Here is a 19,821-nt window from a genome sequence, read left to right as displayed (position 1 = left end):
TCATTGCTTTAAAATTGAGATTGAAACAGAAAAGTGAAAGGTCGAACTCAGAATAGGTAGAGGTAGAAAGTGATGAGTTGGTGTAATTAAGGAGAACGTTTGGGGTTTTGTAAGGAGCATGAAGAGGAGAGGGTTGTGTTATAAGAGAGAACTTCAAAGCTACTATGTTAATTGTACCTGGCGTTAATTGTAGTTATTATTACTTATTAGAGTTTGGCTAGGGTTGAAAATGGGCTTAGGCTTGCTATGAACTCTAATTTTGGACAAAACCTTTTGTTAATTTTAAATGCCAGCCCATGTTTTTACAAAACTCTTCTATTAGAGCGCCACATGGCAGAACCTCATGCATTCTCGTATGAGGTCTCTGCTTTTATATATATATTGATTGGCACTCTTTTGACCCTAAACTAGATGGATTTTCTAAATTATCAAATCAATCATTTATTCATAAAAATAAATTAATTTTGATAATTAAAAATTAGGAGAAAATGCCATCTGTAATCTCTACCTATATTTTAGAATCACAATTAATTTATTTCTTATATTTCGGTAAAAGTTAATTTGATCTCAATTAATTTTAACTAACAGTTAATTTGGTTTCTACCATTTTTTTTTTTTTTTTTGAGTAAGAAGTAAATTTTATTAAGCTAAATTTGATTGGAATACATCCTCCAAATCACTAGGTAGGGATTTTACCCATATATCAGTGTTAGCAGATAAAATTGCTCTTCTAGCTAAGGCGTGAGCTAATCTATTCCCCCCTGTCTAACATGTTGACATTCGCAAAACCTCAGAGAAGCACTGACTCTCCTACATTCATCAGTCACGTGGCCAAAAAGGGTATTAGAGCTCTTCGAATCATTCAAAGCCGAAATCACCCTTGAACAGTCCCCCTCAAGCTCAACACTGAACAGACTCAACTCCAAAGCAAACTCAACCGCCCTTCTTGCTACTAAGGCCTCAGCCAACTCCATTGTCTGAATCAAAGGTATCTTCTGGCTTAATGCAGCAATAACCTGACCCTTGTACCCTTGTGATCGCGAAAAGCCATTCCAATCCCTGCACAACCCAAAGCATCAAAAAAAGCTGCATCAAAATTCCCCTTATAGTGTTGTTCAAGCGGAGGACACCAACATACACTAGCAGGTCGAGGTACATGTTGAGAAGGTTGAGAATTTGCTTCAAAATATTCCCCAATCAGCTCCTTAGCTCGACTCCCCAGTTCTTGAAGACTCTTGGTATTTTGACGCTCACGAAGCCGGTTCCGTCTCTGCCATAAAGCTTAGGCAATGGTGGAGAACAAAGCGATCCGATAGGTCAAAAACCTGTTCAACACCTCTGTTATCAAATCCATGAAAGACCGATACTGTCTCTGATACAGAGGAGCAAAACTTGGATCAGATTTCCAAACATATTGGGCCTGATCACACAACCATAAACTATGCATTAGCGATTCCCTTTGCTCCCCACACAACTCACAGGTCTCATCAATGGGAACATGTCTAGCTTGGAGATTTTGCTTCGTCGGAAGAGAGTCTTTAGCTGCGCGCCACATGAAATGACGAATCTTAGTTGGAGACCGAATCTGCCAGAGTTTCTTCCACAAGCACTTCTGCTCTATTATTGTGGATGAACTCGGATTAGCATTCCACTCATCCGAAGCCAAGAGACGATACGCACTCTTCACACTATAGTTCCCATCTGTCATGAATGGCCAAACCAACAAGTCTTCCTCATAGACTTCACTAACATGAACTCGGCTCACCATTTCAGCTTCCCAAGGATGGAACGTTGCTGCTAGCTTACCCAGATCCCAAGTTCTTGTGTTGGAACAAAACAGGTCACAAACCCGTGATACTGTAGAATCAGCTCTAGGAGTAATAATTTTACTATAACAAGGATTCGGTAACCATCTATGCTTCCAAACCTCTATCTGCTGACCACTTCCCACCTGCCAAATGGCACCCTTCTCTATCACCTCCCGAGCTTGCAAAATATTCCTCCATGCATAGGAGCATTTTGGATGAATAGGAGCATCCAATACACTACAATTTGGGAAATACCGAGCACTAAAGACCCTATAAAGAAGTGTATCTTTTTGGTGTACAAGTATTCACTGTTAACATTCATAAGAGTTTCAGTTCAAAGAATCAAAACAAGGATGACAATAGTTGAGTTGGTGCAAGGTTGAAGATGAAGTATCAAAGCTCAGTGCAACGCACCGTTTCACTTGAAGTCAAAGAACATAAACGCACCGTTTAATTAATGTGCAGCGCACCGTTTTAAGAGATAGAATACAAAGCTTCTGAAGGATGGAAACGGTGTCGTTCTTCTCTGTGCTTGGAGCCGTTAGTTCTGGCGCCAAAGTTAGTTATCATTTCTGGTGCAGAGTTAGTTACAATCTCCAGTAATTCTGGGTTGGTTATCAAGCAGTTAGAGAGCTTCAGTGTAATATATATATTCTTGTATCCACATTTCTATCATTATGAAAAAATATTCAGATTTCTTCTCTTTGTTAAAACTCTCTCTCTTCCTCTTCTTCTCTGTTGATCACTCTTTCTTTCCTTCTCATTTTCCTATCTCTCTTTCTTACTTCCCAAACAAAGTTCATCTCAGTAAATTTGTGTTTTACAAATCAACACAGTTTTCTTCATGGTATCAGAGCAGGAAAATCCTGAAATTCCAGTACAGAATCCTTCTATGGCGTCCTCAAGTTCAAGTGCTACTACTTCTTTAACAACCTCTGGTTCCACAATCAATGTAATGAATCAGCCACTTCTTCTTCTGTCAAATATGTCAAATATGATGACAATCAAACTAGACAATGCCAACTATATTGTCTGGAAACACCAAATTTCAATGATTTTGGAGACCTACTCTTTGTTTGAGTTACTTGAAGAACCACAATTGATTCCAGAGAAATTTCTCAAGGATCTGAGTGGAGATTTTAGCTCAATAGTGAATCCAGATTACATTCTCTGGAGATCAAAGGAGAAAGCTTTATTGACTTTTATCAGTTCAACTCTCTCACCATCAGTTCTAGCACTAACTGTTGGGTGCACTTCTGCGTTAGAAGTCTGGAAGGTATTGGAGAATAGATTTTCTTCATTCTCTAGGTCTCATGTGATGAATCTTAAAGGTGAACTTCATAACCTTAAGAAGGGAGCAGATTCTGTTGATGTTTTCTTGCAAAAGATTAAAGTAGTGAGAGATAAGCTACTAGCTGTTGGTGTACTAATTGATGATGAGGAGCTACTTCACATAACTCTGAAGGGTCTTCCCAAAGATTTCAATGCATTTAGGTCAGCAATTCGAACCAGGAACACTAAGCTGAATTTTGATGAATTATCAACTATGCTTAATGCAGAAGAGGAATCCTTAAATGAAGGTTTGGATATTAAAGAATCAATCTTTGCAATGGCTGCAACTACTACTCCAAAATCAAGTGGAAATTTCAATCCAAATCAATTCAATAGAGGAAGGGGCAGAGGTAATTTCAATCATAGAGGTGGAAGAGGAGGTAGAGGTGGTTATCACTCATCTCAATACAATCAATACAACCCTTTTACTTCTCCTTTTCAACCAAATCAGTCAAATTCTAGTTCCTCAGTTCCCAGATCAGATAGACCTTGCTGCCAAATCTGTGGTAAACTTGGCCATACAGCAATTGATTGCTATCATAGGATGGACTATGCCTATCAAGGCAAGCATCCACCTACTAAACTTGTTGCCATGGCCACTGCTTCCAATGCTTGTCTTGCACAGGCACAACCTTGGCTAGTTGACAGTGCAACCACTGATCACGTCACTGCCAATCTGAATCAACTCAGCCTCCCTCAGCCCTATGGTGGTCAAGATCATTTGACAGTTGGTAATGGACAGAATCTACCCATCACCCACATAGGTAAAACTCTTCTTCCTTCACCTTATTCCACTCTTCAATTGAACAATGTCCTTAGAGTCCCTTCTATTTCTTCTAATCTAGCCTCTGTCCATAAAATCTGTCATGACAACCATTGCTGGTGTTATTTTGATAAGAATCTCTTATCCATTCAGGCTTTGGACACGGGGAAGGTCCTCTACCAAGGCAAGAGTGAAGATGGTGTTTATCCCATCTATCCTCATCAAGCCTCCCATCTAGCTTTAACCTCCAAAGTCTGCAACACTGTTTCAAATTCTGTCAGTGTAAATAAAACCTTGTGGCACAGAAGGCTTGGTCAACCAAATGATCAAGTCCTTCAGTTTGTCTTTCCTAATGCAAAGTTTTCTTTAATTAAATGCACTCCTTTTGTTCAATCTTGTATTCATTGCTTACATGGTAAAATGCACAGGTTACCTTTTCCAAACTCTAAATTTGTTGCTTCTTCTCCATTTGAGTTGGTACATTTTGATGTGTGGGGTCCTGCCCCTATGATATCTGTTGATGGTTTTCGATTTTATGTTCTATTTGTTGATCACTTCACTAGGTTCACTTGGTTATACCTTCTTAAGTCCAAATTTGAAGTCTTTTCAAAGTTCCTTGAGTTTAAAGCCATGGTTGAAACCCAATTTTCTACTAAAATCAAAACTTTAAGGTCAGATGGTGGTGGTGAATACACCTCTTCTGCTTTCAAGTCTTTTCTCATTCAACATGGCATTCATCATCAAATTTCCTATCCTTACACTCCCCAGCAAAATGGACTTGTAGAGAGGAAGCATAGGCACCTTCTTAAGACAACTATTACCCTATTGTCTCAAGCTTCAATGCCAACTGCTTACTGGTCTTATACCATCCTTACCAGTGTTTTCTTGATCAATCTACTCCCTACTTCTGTGCTTAACTTCCTATCCCCTTGGTCCAAATTATACTCTTCCCCACCTGATCTGTCTCAGTTAAGGGTCTTTGGGTGTGCTTGTTACCCTCTACTTAGGCCTTACACCTCTCATAAACTTGACCCTAGAACCAAGGAGTGTTTGTTTTTAAGTTATTCTTCTAGTTCAAAGGGGTATCTCTACCTTGATTATTCAACTCACACTCTCTATGTTTCTAGACATGTTTTGTTTAATGAATCCAAATTTCCTACCCTTACATCTTCCAAAACCTCTTCCTCCCCTTCCTCACTCTCTCATCTGTCTCATGCTCTCTGGTTGTCCAATCTTCTTTATCTTCATGCTTCCAACCAACCATCACTCTTAGGTCCTTATTCTTCCAACACCACATCTTTACTTCCTGTCACTCCTTCTCCAAATGTAATCTCTCATTCCACTGATCCACACAGCACTACCCCACCTAGTATTACTGCAACACCACCCACTACTCCTCCTAGCCATGCCCATTCAAATTCTGATTCTTCCTTACCTACTATTTCTTCCAATGATTCTTCTCCATCATTACCACCTCCACTACCTCCTGTTATTGTGGAAAATCAGCATCCTATGCAGACTAGATCCAAGAGTGGTATAGTCAAGCCTAAAATTTGTTATAAGGCCATCTTGGATTACTCTAAAACTGAACCTCCTTCTTATAAAGTGGCCTCCAAATATCCTGTCTGGTGTACTGCCATGGATGCAGAATTCCAGGCATTGCAAAGACAACAGACCTGGACACTGGTTCCAGCCCCTCCTCATGCTAACTTGGTGGGTTGTAAGTGGGTATTCAAGATCAAACTTCACAATGATGGGTCTATTGCTCGTTACAAAGCAAGACTTGTGGCCAAAGGATTCCACCAACAAGCTGGCATTGATTACTCAGAGACTTTCAGTCTTGTTGTCAAGCCTGCTACAATTAGACTAGTTCTTGCCATTGTTGTCAGCTGCAATTGGCCTTTGAAGCAACTTGATGTGTCCAATGCCTTTCTCCATGGCTACCTTAAAAAGGAGGTCTACATGCACCAGCCTCCAGGTTATGTAGATGCAGCCCATCCCTCCTATGTATGCAAACTCCATAAGTCTCTCTATGGCCTCAAACAGGCTCCCAGGGCCTGGTTTGAGAGACTTACTTTCCACTTAATTCATCTGGGTTTTCAGGCTTCTTTTGCTGATAGCTCACTGTTCATCTTTCAATCCAAGAGCACCATCATTTACCTTCTCCTGTATGTAGATGATATCATCATCACTGGCAACCATTCCCACCATGTGTCATCTCTAATTGCTGCTCTCAGTTCTGTGTTTGAACTTAAAGACTTGGGTGACCTCAATTATTTTTTGGGAGTTCAAATTTCCAGAACTCAGTTTGGGCTTACTCTTTCCCAATCAAAATATGCCTCAGAGGTTCTTCATCGTTTTCACATGGAAAACTCCAAGCCCACCAAGACTCCTTGCTGCCCTTCATCTCGATTACTTCCTACTGATGGTATTGCCCTCTCTGATCCTTCAGAATTTCGCAGAATGGTGGGTGCTCTTCAGTATCTCACCTTTACACGCCCAGACCTTGCCTTCAGTGTACATCAATTATGTCAATTTATGAGCACTCCCACCACAGTGCATCTAGAGGTTGCTAAGAGAGTTCTACGATATCTCAGAGGTACCCTTTCTCATGGGATTTCATTTTCCCCAGGGCCCCTCACTATCACTACCTTCTCTGACGCAGACTGGGCTGGAGATCCCTCTGATCGCCGTTCCACAACAGGGCTTCTTGTGTTCCTTGGTCCTTCTCCCATTTCCTGGTCTTCCAAGAAACAGAGCACTGTTTCTCGCTCCTCCACTGAAGCTGAGTACCGTGCTCTAGCCACTACTACTGCTGAGGTCTCTTGGCTACGCATTCTCTTCAAAGAATTGCGAATTTTTCTCTCCCATGTCCCCGTTCTGTGGTGTGATAATGCTTTAGCCATTGCCCTCTCTGCCAATCCTGTTTTCCATTCTCGTACGAAGCACATTGAGGTTAACTATCATTATGTGCGTGAAAAGGTGTTGCGTCGTGACTTGAGTGTGTGTTTTGTCTCAGGCAAGGATAACCTTGTTGATATCTTCACTAAGCCCTTGCCTTCTCCTTCATTTCTTCTTCAGCGCAACAAACTCCTGTTGGATGCTTCCCCCAGTAGTTTGAAGGGGGATGTTAACATTCATAAGAGTTTCAGTTCAAAGAATCAAAACAAGGATGACAATGGTTGAGCTGGTGCGAGGTTGAAGATGAAGTATCAAAGCTCAGTGCAACGCACCGTTTCACTTGAAGTCAAAGAACATAAACGCACCGTTTAATTAATGTACAGCGCATCGTTTTAAGAGATAGAATACAAAGCTTCTGAAGGATGGAAACGGTGTCGTTCTTCTCTGTGCTTGGAGCCGTTAGTTCTGGCGCCAAAGTTAGTTATCATTTCTGGTGCAGAGTTAGTTACAATCTCCAGAAATTCTGGGTTGGTTATCAATCAGTTAGAGAGCTTCAGTGTAATATATATATTCTTGTATCCACATTTCTATCATTATGAAAAAATATTCAGATTTCTTCTCTTTGTTAAAACTCTCTCTCTTCCTCTTCTTCTCTGTTGATCATTCTTTCTTTCCTTCTCATTTTCCTATCTCTCTTTCTTACTTCCCAAACAAAGTTCATCTCAGTAAATTTGTGTTTTACAAATCAACACAGTTTTCTTCATCCACACCTGTTTAGCTAATAAGGCATTGTTAAATTTTTGAATATCCCTAAAGCCCATCCGCCCTACTGATTTTGAAGAACATAAAGAACTCCATTTAACCCAATGAATCTTTTTTGCATAACCTTGTCTCCACCAAAATCTATGGATCATCATTTCGATCTCCTTGCACAAGCTAACCGGTAATTTAAAGACAGTCATTGAATATGCTGGAATAGATTGAATTACTGCTTTAATCATGACCTCATTTTCTGCCTGTGAAAGTAGTTTCTCTTTCCAACCTTGCATTCTAGCCCAAATCCGCTCCTTCATATTGACAAAACAAGCTTTCTTATCCCTACCAATGAAAGAAGGAAGGCCTAAATATTTCTCATAATGCTGAATTTCTGGTACTCCAAGGGACATTTTAATGGCTTCCTGTGTCTACTGATCAATGTTTTTGTTGAAGAAAAGGGCAGTCTTTGCCTGATTCACCATTTGGAGTGAAGCGGCCTCATAAAATCCAAGCAAAGTTTGAATTTTCTGACATTCCTCCAAGGTGGATCTGCAAAAAATCAAACAGTTATTTGCGGAAAAAAAAAAGTGGGTCCCAAGAATTTTGATATATTTACAATTGGTAGGAAAAAAAAAAAAGAGTTTTAATTTGGTACCATTGTAAAAAAAAAGTTTCTGTACTTTTAATTTGTAATTTTTTTTATTAAAATATGTCACATCATCAAAATAAAATGTCAAGTCATTGTCTATTAGCCACATAAGTAACACCATTAATGACAGTTAATAAAAGGACTTATATTGCTCATTTTACAAATTTGAGAGACCAATTGCGTACACTTCAAACTTGAAGGACCAATGCGCACATAGGATAAACTTGAGGGACCAATATTATAGTTTTGCTTTTATCTCATTACATTTTCTTTAGGGGGCGGGGGGTGCTTTTATGCAGTCGTCTCTACTGAACCTATAATCCTACCGTTGGAGATCATTAGACCATTAGTTTCTTTTTTTATCTCAAAGTATACTAAGGCATGAATCTTCTTCTTCTACTGTTGGAAATCATTAGACCATTAGTTTCTTTTTTTATCTCAAAGTATACGAAGGCATGAATCTTCTTCTTCTTCTTCTTCATCGTTTTTCTTTTTTCTTTTTTCTTTTTTTAATTTTTTTTAAAAGGCTACCAGAGCATGAATGATGAATCTGAATTCCAAGTTCTAGTACTTGGGAATAAATGCATCCCTAGCTGCTTTATGGAGAAATCCAAGCCTTAAAAATTTTCTAACTCATACCATATGGAATTGAACCATGACCCTCTCAAACAAAATATTGATCAATTCATATCAAATTAAGCTGAAAGGAGATTGTATTAGAATTTTTCTCCGTCTCCTTTGTGTGTGTTTGTTTCTTAAAAAAAATAAATAAATAGAAAGGAAATTATTATTTTTTTATTATTAAAGAAATAAGAGTAATTAAAGCTAGTTCAAAAAAGAAAAAGAAAAAAAAAAAAAAAAAGAGTAATTAAAGCAAACTCTATAATAGAAAGGAAATTATTATTTTTTTATTATTAAAGAAATAAGAGTAATTAAAGCTAGTTCAAAAAAGAAAAAGAAAAAAAAAAAAAAAAAGAGTAATTAAAGCAAACTCTAACACAACACAACCTTTAATCTATTTCATCCTTGACTCTTAAAAGGCCATAAAGGAAAATGAAGAAAAGAAGCAAGCCTTGAAACTTGAAAAGTTGTATGCGAAGGAAATGAATGAAGCCTATACCATTTTTGGCGTTGAAATAGTAAATAGGTAGGAGAGAGAGAGAGAGAGAGAAGTTCTTTTTCCAAACTTGGAAAGTGTTTTTTTGAAAAATTATACTTTACCCCCTAAACTATATCTCATGTTACACTTAGCCCCCTAAACTATGCAGATGCACACTTACCTTTCTAAACTATTACTAGTTCCACGAGAAATTATTAGAACCTATGGGAGGATTGCTGACTTGGTCCTCCCAAGCCCTAGCAACCAATAGAAACATGACAGCTGTTAAAAAAAAAAGATGAGCCAGCTTCCACTAACTACACAACCTAACTTTGGGCTAAAAAGCAAACTAAACTCATTGGCAAAATTACAAATTTCAATCAAACCCATTATCTTATCTGCGATCTGCCTCTTTCTTTTTCTCCGAACTCTATTTCGGTATTTGCATCAAAACCAATTCTTCAAAGCCAGCAGCAAACCCACAACCGAATATAATTGATACAATCTTGATTCAAACTTTCAAACGTTAATCTTTGCTATTTCTTCAATATTGTTAATTTGGAAAAATGAAAAAGAAAATCAATCAAAGTTAGTGGTATGTACAAAACCGTATCCTTATCTTTGGTGTATGCCTTTAGAATGAACACAGCAAGTATTTGAATTAGTTAGAGTAATTCAGACCTACTTGATAATTTTGGGATAATGATTCTGATGCTTTATTCATATTCCCTTATACAAATGACAACAACGTTTCCCATAAAAACAAATAAATAATGACAACAACTTTCAAACCTATTGATTTTCTACGATGATGAAAGACTAATTTATATTGGGTTAATACATATACTGATTGATAACATGCTCTCCTTTGATATACGAATACAATTGGCATTCTTTTACGTATGTAGCCATGGGTTCCAGTAATGTTTGAAAATCTGTAAAATCCAAATTCAATTTCTGCTTAACACCAATACATTATCTTCTTAATCCCTAACCTTTGTAATAAGAACATGGTTTAAGGAATCAAACTTGGACCTTTATGAAGCAATCAAAAATTAAAATGAAATAAGAAAAAGAAACAGAGGAGAAAGAAAGAACTGAAACTGAACTTGAGAAAACACAAAATACTTGCTACACACAAACTAAAACTGAGGGAGAGACTGAGTTCAGGTTTTCAATTTGGGGTAATTTCAGTCTTGGGTTATTTGGGGCTGGGACTAGGACTGATGGAGTGAAGCAAGAGATTGAGAGGAAACCAGAGACCTGTGGTGTTGAACGGAGGAAGAAAGCGAGGACTGAAGTTTAAAGGCCAAAAAAAAAAAAAAAAAGAGTGCCATCTAGAGAGAACACATGAGAGGAATATGTGTTGTTTTAAGAGATTCAAATGGGGTAATTTGGTCTTTTAATTGTATGCCTCCTTTGCAGATGTTACATGAGAACACCCTTTTCAAATAACATTACTATGCTAATAGCAACTCGAGTTTTAGATCCAACTAAAAATCGAGTTTTAAAAACTCGTTTTAACCGGTTTGTCAAGCCACTTATGTGGACAAATTTTCTAGAATTTAGCCACGTAAAAATTGAGTTTATAAGACCCGAAATATGCACAATACACACTACAGTTTCAAATGCCTCACTCAAACACTCTATCTCAGTCTCTCAAACACTCTCGCTCAAATGATCCCCTCACCCATACCTTGAAAATCCCTTTTGTCCCTACCAACGGAAGTTCAGTTCAAACACTTTCGGCCAAAATAGCTAACTAATTTTTTTTCTCAAACTATCTAGTTAGTAGTTTCAGTTTTGAAACTATATTATTTAGTAGCATCTCGAGTCTTTCAGACTCGATTTTGGCATATAAATCGACTCTTAGAGACTCGATTTTCATAGCCTAATCATATCTGATGTGGCATATTTTTCCACGTGGCAATCACATAAAAATCGAGTTTCTAACACTCGATTTCCAACAAAAAAAAAAATTAAAAATTCTAAGTCCATGTACCAGCGAAATACCAAAAACAAATTTCAAAAATTTCAAGTACATCCATCTCAATCCAAACTCAGATCAGAGGGAGGGAAAGAGCTCAGAGGGAGAGAAGGAGCTCACCTCACCAGCCAGGCGCACCGCGGCTGGCGCGCGGTCTGGGCGGCGCGCGGCCTGGGCGTCGTTTTTTTTTTCTCTGCGTTCTTCTCATTCTGGTTTTTTTTTTTTTTTTCTCTGGCTTATCCCCCTTCTCTGTTCTGGTTCTTCTTTTATTTGGTTATAAGGGGTTGGAAATCGAGTCTTAAAAACTCGATTTTCATGTGGCCGCCACGTGGAAAAATATGCCACATCAGATAAATAAGGCTATGAAAATCGAGTCTTTAAGAGTCGATTTATATGCCAAAATCGAGTCTAAGAGACTCGAGATGCTACTAAATAATATAGTTTCAAAACTGAAACTACTAACTAGATAGTTAGAGAAAAAAAATTAGTTAGCTATTTTGGCCAACACTTTCACTCAAACACCAAAATCACTCATCCTCAACCCCTTGGCGTGCAAAAAAGATCACCCTCACCCTCAAACGCTCTCCTCTTTCCTCAAAATCGGCTTCAGACGATCCCCTCATCCATACCTTGAAAATCCCTTTTGTCCCTACAAACGGAAGTTCAGATTTTTTCAAGTTTGAAGGGATGTTTTTCTTATAAAAAATTGAGCTTTTTAAATAATTATTCCACCTGGGTTTAGCCCAAGTGTTTGTGTTTGATAATTTCCCTTGTTAGTGCTTTAGTTTTTCTTGTTAGTGTAAGAAGTTAGGCGATTTTGTTTTGTTACTTGTTGTATGATTTATGTTGCTGGCATGTTCTGTTTTTGTCTCTCTTTTTTGTTGGTTTCTGGGTAATAATGCTTGATATGTGTTTACTTGCTGGGATTTATGTTAGTAAAATCTTTGTTATGGGGTGGTTGCAAATGTTGCAGAACTCTTTGGAGCAGTGTAATATGTCTTTACTTATAGTTTGCGTAGAAATGATGCAAATTTCTCCATTGGGCTCAAAATTAGAGAAATTTGTGCTTTTGTTTGTGCTCTTATTTTTGTTCTTGGGTTATAATTACAAAAAATTAAAAAAAAAAAATTGAGGCTTTTGAGTTTTGATACCTTATTTTGTTGTATTTTTTTTTACAGTTGTTTGCAACAATTTCTTGTAGTGTTTGCTGACCTTCCAGTTAAAACAATTCCACCAAAAGCTAAATAATGGTGGCTAGTAAAATGAGTGAAAAGAACATTTGAATTCATACCCTTTATTATTTTTATTGCTAAGAAAATGTAAAACATTTAACAGATTAATACATTTTCAAACATTTTGATCGCTGATTACACTCAATTGACTTTCAACTGACACATCAATTTGGCTTAGCTTCTTTTTTTTTTTTTCTGTGTGATTTGTGATTTTTGATTATTTGGTTTGATCACTTTGCATACAAGAATGTGGTCAACTGTAATTTGGGTTATTGTTAGATATTTAACTTTTTATCAAGGAAAAATTATAGATTTATGCTTAGTTGAATGATTGAAATGTCTCCATGTCTGAATTGAGTACGGTGTTTATGTGACCTTGATTAACATTCACTCTGTATGTCTACTATTTAATATGCAGTCTTCAGGACCGGAACATGACTGCTAAGGATGCCTACAAATATTTTGTACTAAAAGCTCAAGAAATAGCAATTTCAAAAAAATTGGACCCCTGTCAATTGGTATGGTGTTAGGATCTACTTGAGAGTTTGGAAAGTTCTAGGATATCAACCTAAGGGATAGACAAGGAAAATAATAATAAATAAATAAATTGATATGCGTAGCTTACATACACCTTGACCAAGAATGATCATTATTCTGCTAATATCCATAAGGAAATAGAAGAATCAACTATTGAAGGAGAATTCATGGTTATTAGAATGTAATCCTTTAGGAGTTGCTCTATACTCCCTAGGTACTGGAATGAACCTCTTTTCAATAAAATGATTATATATATCATGGTTATTTTTCCTCAATACTCTGTCATTTTATCAATATATACCAAACTCGTGACAGTTTTGAATTTTCACATCTCAGGGAAGAAACCTTCAATACATTTGCAGAAAACCTTAATCCAAGGTTTGAGTTTTTTTTTTGAGTTTACACTCTATCAACATTGTGTGGTTCTGTTTTTCTTCATTTCTTGTACACTGCTTCCTGCAAAATAATGTATTGTCCCATATGCAGGCATTGGAAATCTATCAGCAGTATTTTTGTTTCCCATTCTTATGTATTATTTTAAATTGGGTGCAACTGGAGCAGCCATATCCACTGTCTTGTCTCAGTATGTGCTTTTTGGATGACTTTCTTCCTCTATACCTTTCTCTTTGGCTTTATATAACCATAATGCATGCAATAAAATATTAATGCTTCAGGTATATTGTTACCTGTTTACTGATCTGGCATCTAAACAAGAGAGCTGTATTACTGCCTCCAAAGCTGGGATCACTTCAGTTTGGTGGATATTTAAAATCTGGTAAGCTCTTAAATTTTGTCACTTTGAAAGTGCCAACTCTCTTCATTTTTATATTTATTTTTGTTTTTTCCACTTTTCTTACTGATCTGACAATCTCGTTTGCTATTGCTTTTGCTGATGGAGCAGTACATTGGTTTTTATTTTTAGCTTGTTAATTACCAACACAACGAATGGGTCTTGAACCCTTTATCTCATCCTTTCATTAGAGTTGTAGCTTGTTGGCTACATTAGTTTTATTTTTAGCTTGTTAGTTACCAACACAAGCAATGGGTCTTGAACCCTTTACCTCATCCTTTCATTTGAGTTAAGCTTGTTGGCTACATTTTATTTTCATGCAGCTTCTAAATGTATGACTAATTTTTATTCTGATAATGATTGATATAGATGCCATATCATTTCCTCAAATTCAGATTTATTTTAATGCTTACCAATGACGGGTGCTGTAGGTGGTTTTCTTCTTCGAAGAACTCTTTGTTCTTATTACCATGACATGGGGGACATCAATGGCTGCTTGTCAAGGTCCAGTTGCTATGGCTGCACATCAGATATGTATTCAAGTATGGTTGGCTGTATCCCTCCTTACGGATGCACTGGCTGCAGCTGGTCAGGTATTTAATAATTTAATTTAGTTATTTTCTTATATAATGCCATAACATACTTATTTATATTCCCCATACTATGACCCCATTTATTTTTATTATGGTTGGAATCATTAATTTTGGTGTGATCTTCATGGATTGGAAGTGATTAAAATCAACAAATACAGATTGTTGTAGAATATACATAAACAAGGTGTAAAGTCTAACAACTAATTGGAGAACGAAAAATATGTAATAATGACATTTCGGAAAGATGTCTCTAATAAAAAGGAAAAGTGTATTTCTGCATTTAACCTTTAGAGTTTAAATTCCTCCAAGAAACTATATGAGAAGATTTAGTTTGCTTACCACAGAGCTCCCCCACATTTTGTTATCAGGACTAACCTACATAAAAGTTTGTGTTTTTGTTGACTTCCAAATTGTCATCTATTTGTAGGCCCTGATTGCAAGTTCTTTCTTGAAAGGTGATTATCAGTCTGTGAAAGACATTACAGATTATGTTTTAAAGGTAAGCTTATTGTGTATGCTTCTCCATTGTGTTCTATGTGTCTAATAGTCCTGTGTTTACTCTATATTGCATGTCGGATGGGTCATTTAAGTCCTTAGAGGCAGCTGGGTAAATTACTTGGCAGTGTCTTCGAAAGTTTATGCTGAGGTCATTTTAAATTGCTAAATACATATATGAAAGCAATGTATGAGAGTTGTATGTATATGTTCATCCACTTCCATGTTCAAATTTATCCATTTCTATTATAAAATGTTATATTCAGGATCTTCATTGGCTAAGCTCTTAGAAACTTGCTGCAGATTGATAGTCTTGTGAAGGGAGCTTCAGGTCAAGCTTTACAGAATCTCAATGTGATGATGGGATATCCAGAAAATAAGGGTTTCTGTACCAGCCCTTGTTTCCTTAATAAACTCTTTATTTCCATTTTCAGCAAGACTTAAAGCATGTAAGTCTACATTCAACTGTGCAGTCTATTTGGTAAAGCAATCTCTTTTTAACTGTTGTCGAGGATTGACATTTTGTTTTGATTAAACTCTATCAAGGTTGTTGCAAGTGACATTTTATTGTTTGTTGCAGGAAATGATGTCGCGGAATCTCTCTTGGCGTTAAGTATAATACTGTTTTGTTCTGTAATACTCATTAGTGAAAGAGTATTGTTAGAATAGTGTCTTCTATTAGAAATTATGTATGACTGATTTGACAGCGTTTGATCATGAATAATAGTCACATTTGGGAATTACAGTAGAGTTAAATGTAGCACCCTGATTCAGTGCACAGAAATTTGCAAAATAGTCACAAGTTAAATGAAAAGAATTATATATCACAAGTGTGCCAAGCCAAATTTTGATCTCTTGGTTTTCTTATATATAAAAAATCCTTGTTTGCAGATAGGAACCTTGACTAAGACAGTGAATACGACATTGGTGTCTTTGAAGGGCTGGATCCCATGAATGTCCTTGCTTTAGCAAAAACAAAAAACAAATAAATAAAAACCCACTTTGAGGAGCTCTTTCACAGTTTCTCTAACCAATTGATCACAAAATCCAAACTAACGCATATGCTCAAGGGCCCCATCCATGCATGTAACTTGCAAAAGAGAACCTGTATATTTCATTAAAAAAATCAAGCCCATTTGTGCGTTTCTTTGGTTCTCTTTTGCAAACTACTCGCATGGATGGGGCCCTTGAGCATATGCGTCAGCTTAGGTTTTGTGATCAATTGGTTAGAGAAACTGTGAAAGAGCTCCTCAAAGTGGGTTTTTATTTATTTGTTTTTTGTTTTTGCTAAAGCAAGGACATTCATGGGATTTAGTTGTATTTGCCATAAATAAGGTGTATTTTATTTCAGGCTTATGGAAATGATGGGTGGTACTTCTTTGAAAGTGATTCGCTCAAGGTTCTAGCTGACGCCCTTCTTGGCAGTTTGTTTGTTTTTGGTCTTTTTCCGCTTTTTTTAAACTTTAATCTGTCAAAACTACGTCTGTAGAATCGGGAATGATATGGTTATTTTGAAACGTGCATGTGGATTAGTTAAATAATCAATTAGTTGTGTTGTAAATTCTTTTTTCTAAGCTGCAACAAAGAAGAGTTTTTTTTTTTTTTTTTTTTAAAAAAAAAAAAAAAAAAAAAAAAAAAAAACGTTTTTTTTTTTTTGGTACTGCTATCTACGCTGTAATACAGGATTATGGATTTGCCTATTGTTTCCTCTCTATAAGCTGTGTTTTATTGGTACGCTGATAGACTATAGAAGACTATATTCTTAAACCAAAGACCATAATCCAAGAAACCAAGTGAATGCTACACTGCTTGTTACCTAGGCTTCAAACCATGTTTGCATTGCCTCCATTGATGACTCCCATTTGGTAAATTAAGTATATAAGATTAGGCTATTAACTATGGCTGTAACTTATTACGGATTTAACTTTTTGTATTGTTTTTTTTATGTCAAAAGTAAATTATTGTCTTCCCTTGCTTTTCCGAGTTTGCTGTTGGATTTCTGGTGTAAATCTATACAAGCTTACATTTTACTTCCCTGGCTCATGTGTTTTTGTGTCAATTGACAGGGTCATCCAAATGTGAAGGCCATCCATTCATCTAAAGGTGTTGGTGAGCCTCCATTTTTTCTGGCCTCCGCTGTCTTTTTTGCCGTCAAAGATGCCATTACAGCTGCAAGAGCAGAAGTGGGTTGTAATGACTGGTTTGCTCTGGATGATCCAGCAACACCCGAACGCATCCGGATGGCTTGTTTGGATGAGTTCACTGCACCATTTATTAGCTCTGATTTCCACCCTAAGCTCAGTGTTTGATGCAATAGCCTTATTTCAATTTAGCATATCTCTCAGTTCTCACTGTACAGTTTACTTGTGTTTAACAAAGCTTCCTCGAAATAAAATTACAAGTTCAATTGACTCCGCTAGTCAGGGAAGAGCAAGGGGAACACCCTTTTTGTAAGTTAAATAATGGTATTCTCGTTGTTTACTATGGTACAAGATGTACTTACATCAGCACAATTAGAGGATCTCAACTTACAAGATGTACTTAAATTTTGTTTCTAGAAAAAATATTATAATTTCATTGCTAATTGCTTCCCTGTTTGTAATATATACACCAGAAAATTCAGTTCTCTTTTTTGTCCATTTTGTTAATGGAAAGTATGAATCAAATAAAAATTGAGTGTTTTAGAATTTCTAATGCTAACCTAAAGCATCCTGCTTTCCCTTGCTTTCTTAGTGTTTTTGGCAGGAGAAGAATCTTGACAGCCTATGTATATATATCTCCACTAAATTTATTAGAGTAACATTGCGGTTGGCATTGGCTGAAAAGTGCAGTTTTTTTTACTGTATGTCACATTAATAAGTTTGTTTGATAGAGAATTTGTTCCTATTTATGATTAGTTTCTTCCCACCAATGGCAAATGAACAAAGATGTCACGTAATCTGAGCAATAAAGACCCTTCATAAACCACTTGTTCACCTCTCCAATTGATTGGCCAGGTTAAATTTAAACTCAATGCAGCTAGCTACCAAGTCAAACTGTGCATGAAATGGCTGTCTTGAGAGGAATAGCAGAGTGAAAATCATTGGTTTATGGGCGAAAATGCTATATGATACTCTAAAAATGGGAGGTTCTTCAGCTCACAAAAAAAATGCTAATTACAAAGGCGATAGAACTGATGTCAGTTATCCCACACAAGGCTCCTCCATTCATATTTGTGTCGGTTTGGGAACCTTTTATCTAGGTGAATATGCTAAATATTTTTTCATCAAAGTGGGTTACAGACCTACAGTATACTTTGTACTTCAGGAAAATTTGAAAAAAACGACAAAAAAGGGGAAACCAAAATGAAGTTTTAAAATGTTCATAATGGGGGTGTCAAAGCAATTTCTCAGTGTCAGACCCTTGATCCTTGAGAGGGGTGATTACATGTGTGGCACCTTCCATCCATGCCAACCACAGAGAAACTCATGGGCATGAAGGAAGGAAGCATATCATGGGCTGAGCAAGAGTCATTAAGGAAATAGAAGACTATGCTGCTTCACTCATTGTGGTGCATGCATACTCATGTTTGACTTTAGAGCCAATGTGTTTGTTACCTTGCAAAGGTAATGAATCTGTGGTCATGGTTTGGTTGATGATAAGCTATACGAGAGTTGTGCCAGTGTGATCTAATTGAACCACGTTAAACTCTATGTAGGTTTATTTGCATCCCATGATTCATGATGCACATGGGCGCAAGATGTCTAGGTCCTTGGGAAATGTCATTGATCCGCTTGAAGTAATAAATGAGATATCCTTGAAAGGTCTTCATAAGAGTCTAGAGGATGGGGTATCATCAGTAGTTCCATAACTTGTGGAATGCTGTACGATTTGCTATGACCAAGTTTGGGGATGATTATGTTCCCCCCACAAATGTAAATCCGGATGACTTGTCATTTAGTTGTCAATGGATACTCTCAGTATTAAACAGAGCCATATTCAAAAGTATTGCATGTTTGGAGTTGTATAAATTCTCAAATGTAGCAAGTACTGTGTATTCATGGTGGCAATACCAACTGTGTGATGTTTTTATTGAAGCAATTAAGTCTTTCTTTGCTCGAGACACACTTTGGTTATGTCTTGACAATGGGCTATGATTGCTTCAACCTTTTATGTTGTATGTTACGGAAGAATGATGGAAGCCCCATGATAACATCAAGGGACTAGACAAACAAGAGAGCTCTATGCAAGTATCTCGAAGCTTTGATCCTTATTAATGTGCTATTAATGCATTCAAATCATTCAACATTGATAATTTATGCAATTTGGTTGAAATGTACTATTCTCAAGTTTTTATCAAGAAAAAAACGCTCATATGAGACTTCAATTATAACAATATGATTTTGATTTGAAAAAAATGAGGTAACTGTTTTGCAAACAGTTTCTATATTAAAAAGGAAATTATGTATAATTTTGTTACAAAAATAATAATAATGAAGTTTATTACGTGAAGTATTATAGTCAATCATGAATTTGATGGGAGGTCTTCTTTATATTTATATGTTGTATACCCAATTATACAATGTTTGTATACTTATTAGAGTTTAAGAAGATTATAAGTTTCTTTTATAAAGAAGATCTTGTGTCTTGGTGCATATATTCCTCTCATTTTTAGGGTAGTGTCTATTTGTGATTTGAGTTTATCTTGACACAATAGTTCGGCCCCCCAACACTCTATTTCTGACTTTGCCATAGTGAAAAATTATACCCACCGTAAAATAGCAATAAGCAACAACACACACACACACACACACACACACACACACACAAAAAGAAAAAAAGAAAAAAAAGGCAATAGCTAAGAAAAAAAGCCCATTTGTACCAACAAAAAAAAAAAGAA

At 36.6% G+C, this 19,821-nt stretch overlaps 1 protein-coding gene across 2 annotated transcripts; it reads left to right on the top strand.

Annotated features, from left to right (window-relative positions):
• Positions 1 to 13,554: 13,554 nt before the first annotated feature.
• Positions 13,555 to 17,636, top strand: LOC136062208 (xanthine dehydrogenase 1-like). Of its 2 annotated transcripts, XM_065761018.1 has the most exons (6): positions 13,555 to 13,647; positions 13,739 to 13,839; positions 14,286 to 14,447; positions 14,875 to 14,946; positions 16,294 to 16,341; positions 17,009 to 17,636. In XM_065761018.1, exons 3-6 carry the CDS (start codon positions 14,325 to 14,327, stop codon positions 17,249 to 17,251), a joined length of 486 nt encoding a protein of 161 aa, XP_065617090.1. In that variant the 5' UTR covers positions 13,555 to 13,647; positions 13,739 to 13,839; positions 14,286 to 14,324; the 3' UTR covers positions 17,252 to 17,636. The 2 variants fall into 2 exon arrangements, with proteins under 2 accessions (XP_065617090.1, XP_065617091.1); XM_065761019.1 differs by lacking the exon at positions 16,294 to 16,341.
• The last annotated feature ends 2,185 nt before the right edge of the window (positions 17,637 to 19,821 follow it).

Source organism: Quercus suber, unplaced genomic scaffold (assembly GCF_002906115.3).
Source record: "Quercus suber isolate HL8 unplaced genomic scaffold, Cork oak 2.0 scaffold_392, whole genome shotgun sequence".
Classification (NCBI taxonomy): domain Eukaryota; kingdom Viridiplantae; phylum Streptophyta; class Magnoliopsida; order Fagales; family Fagaceae; genus Quercus; species Quercus suber.
This window is presented reverse-complemented; position numbering and strand designations above follow the sequence as displayed.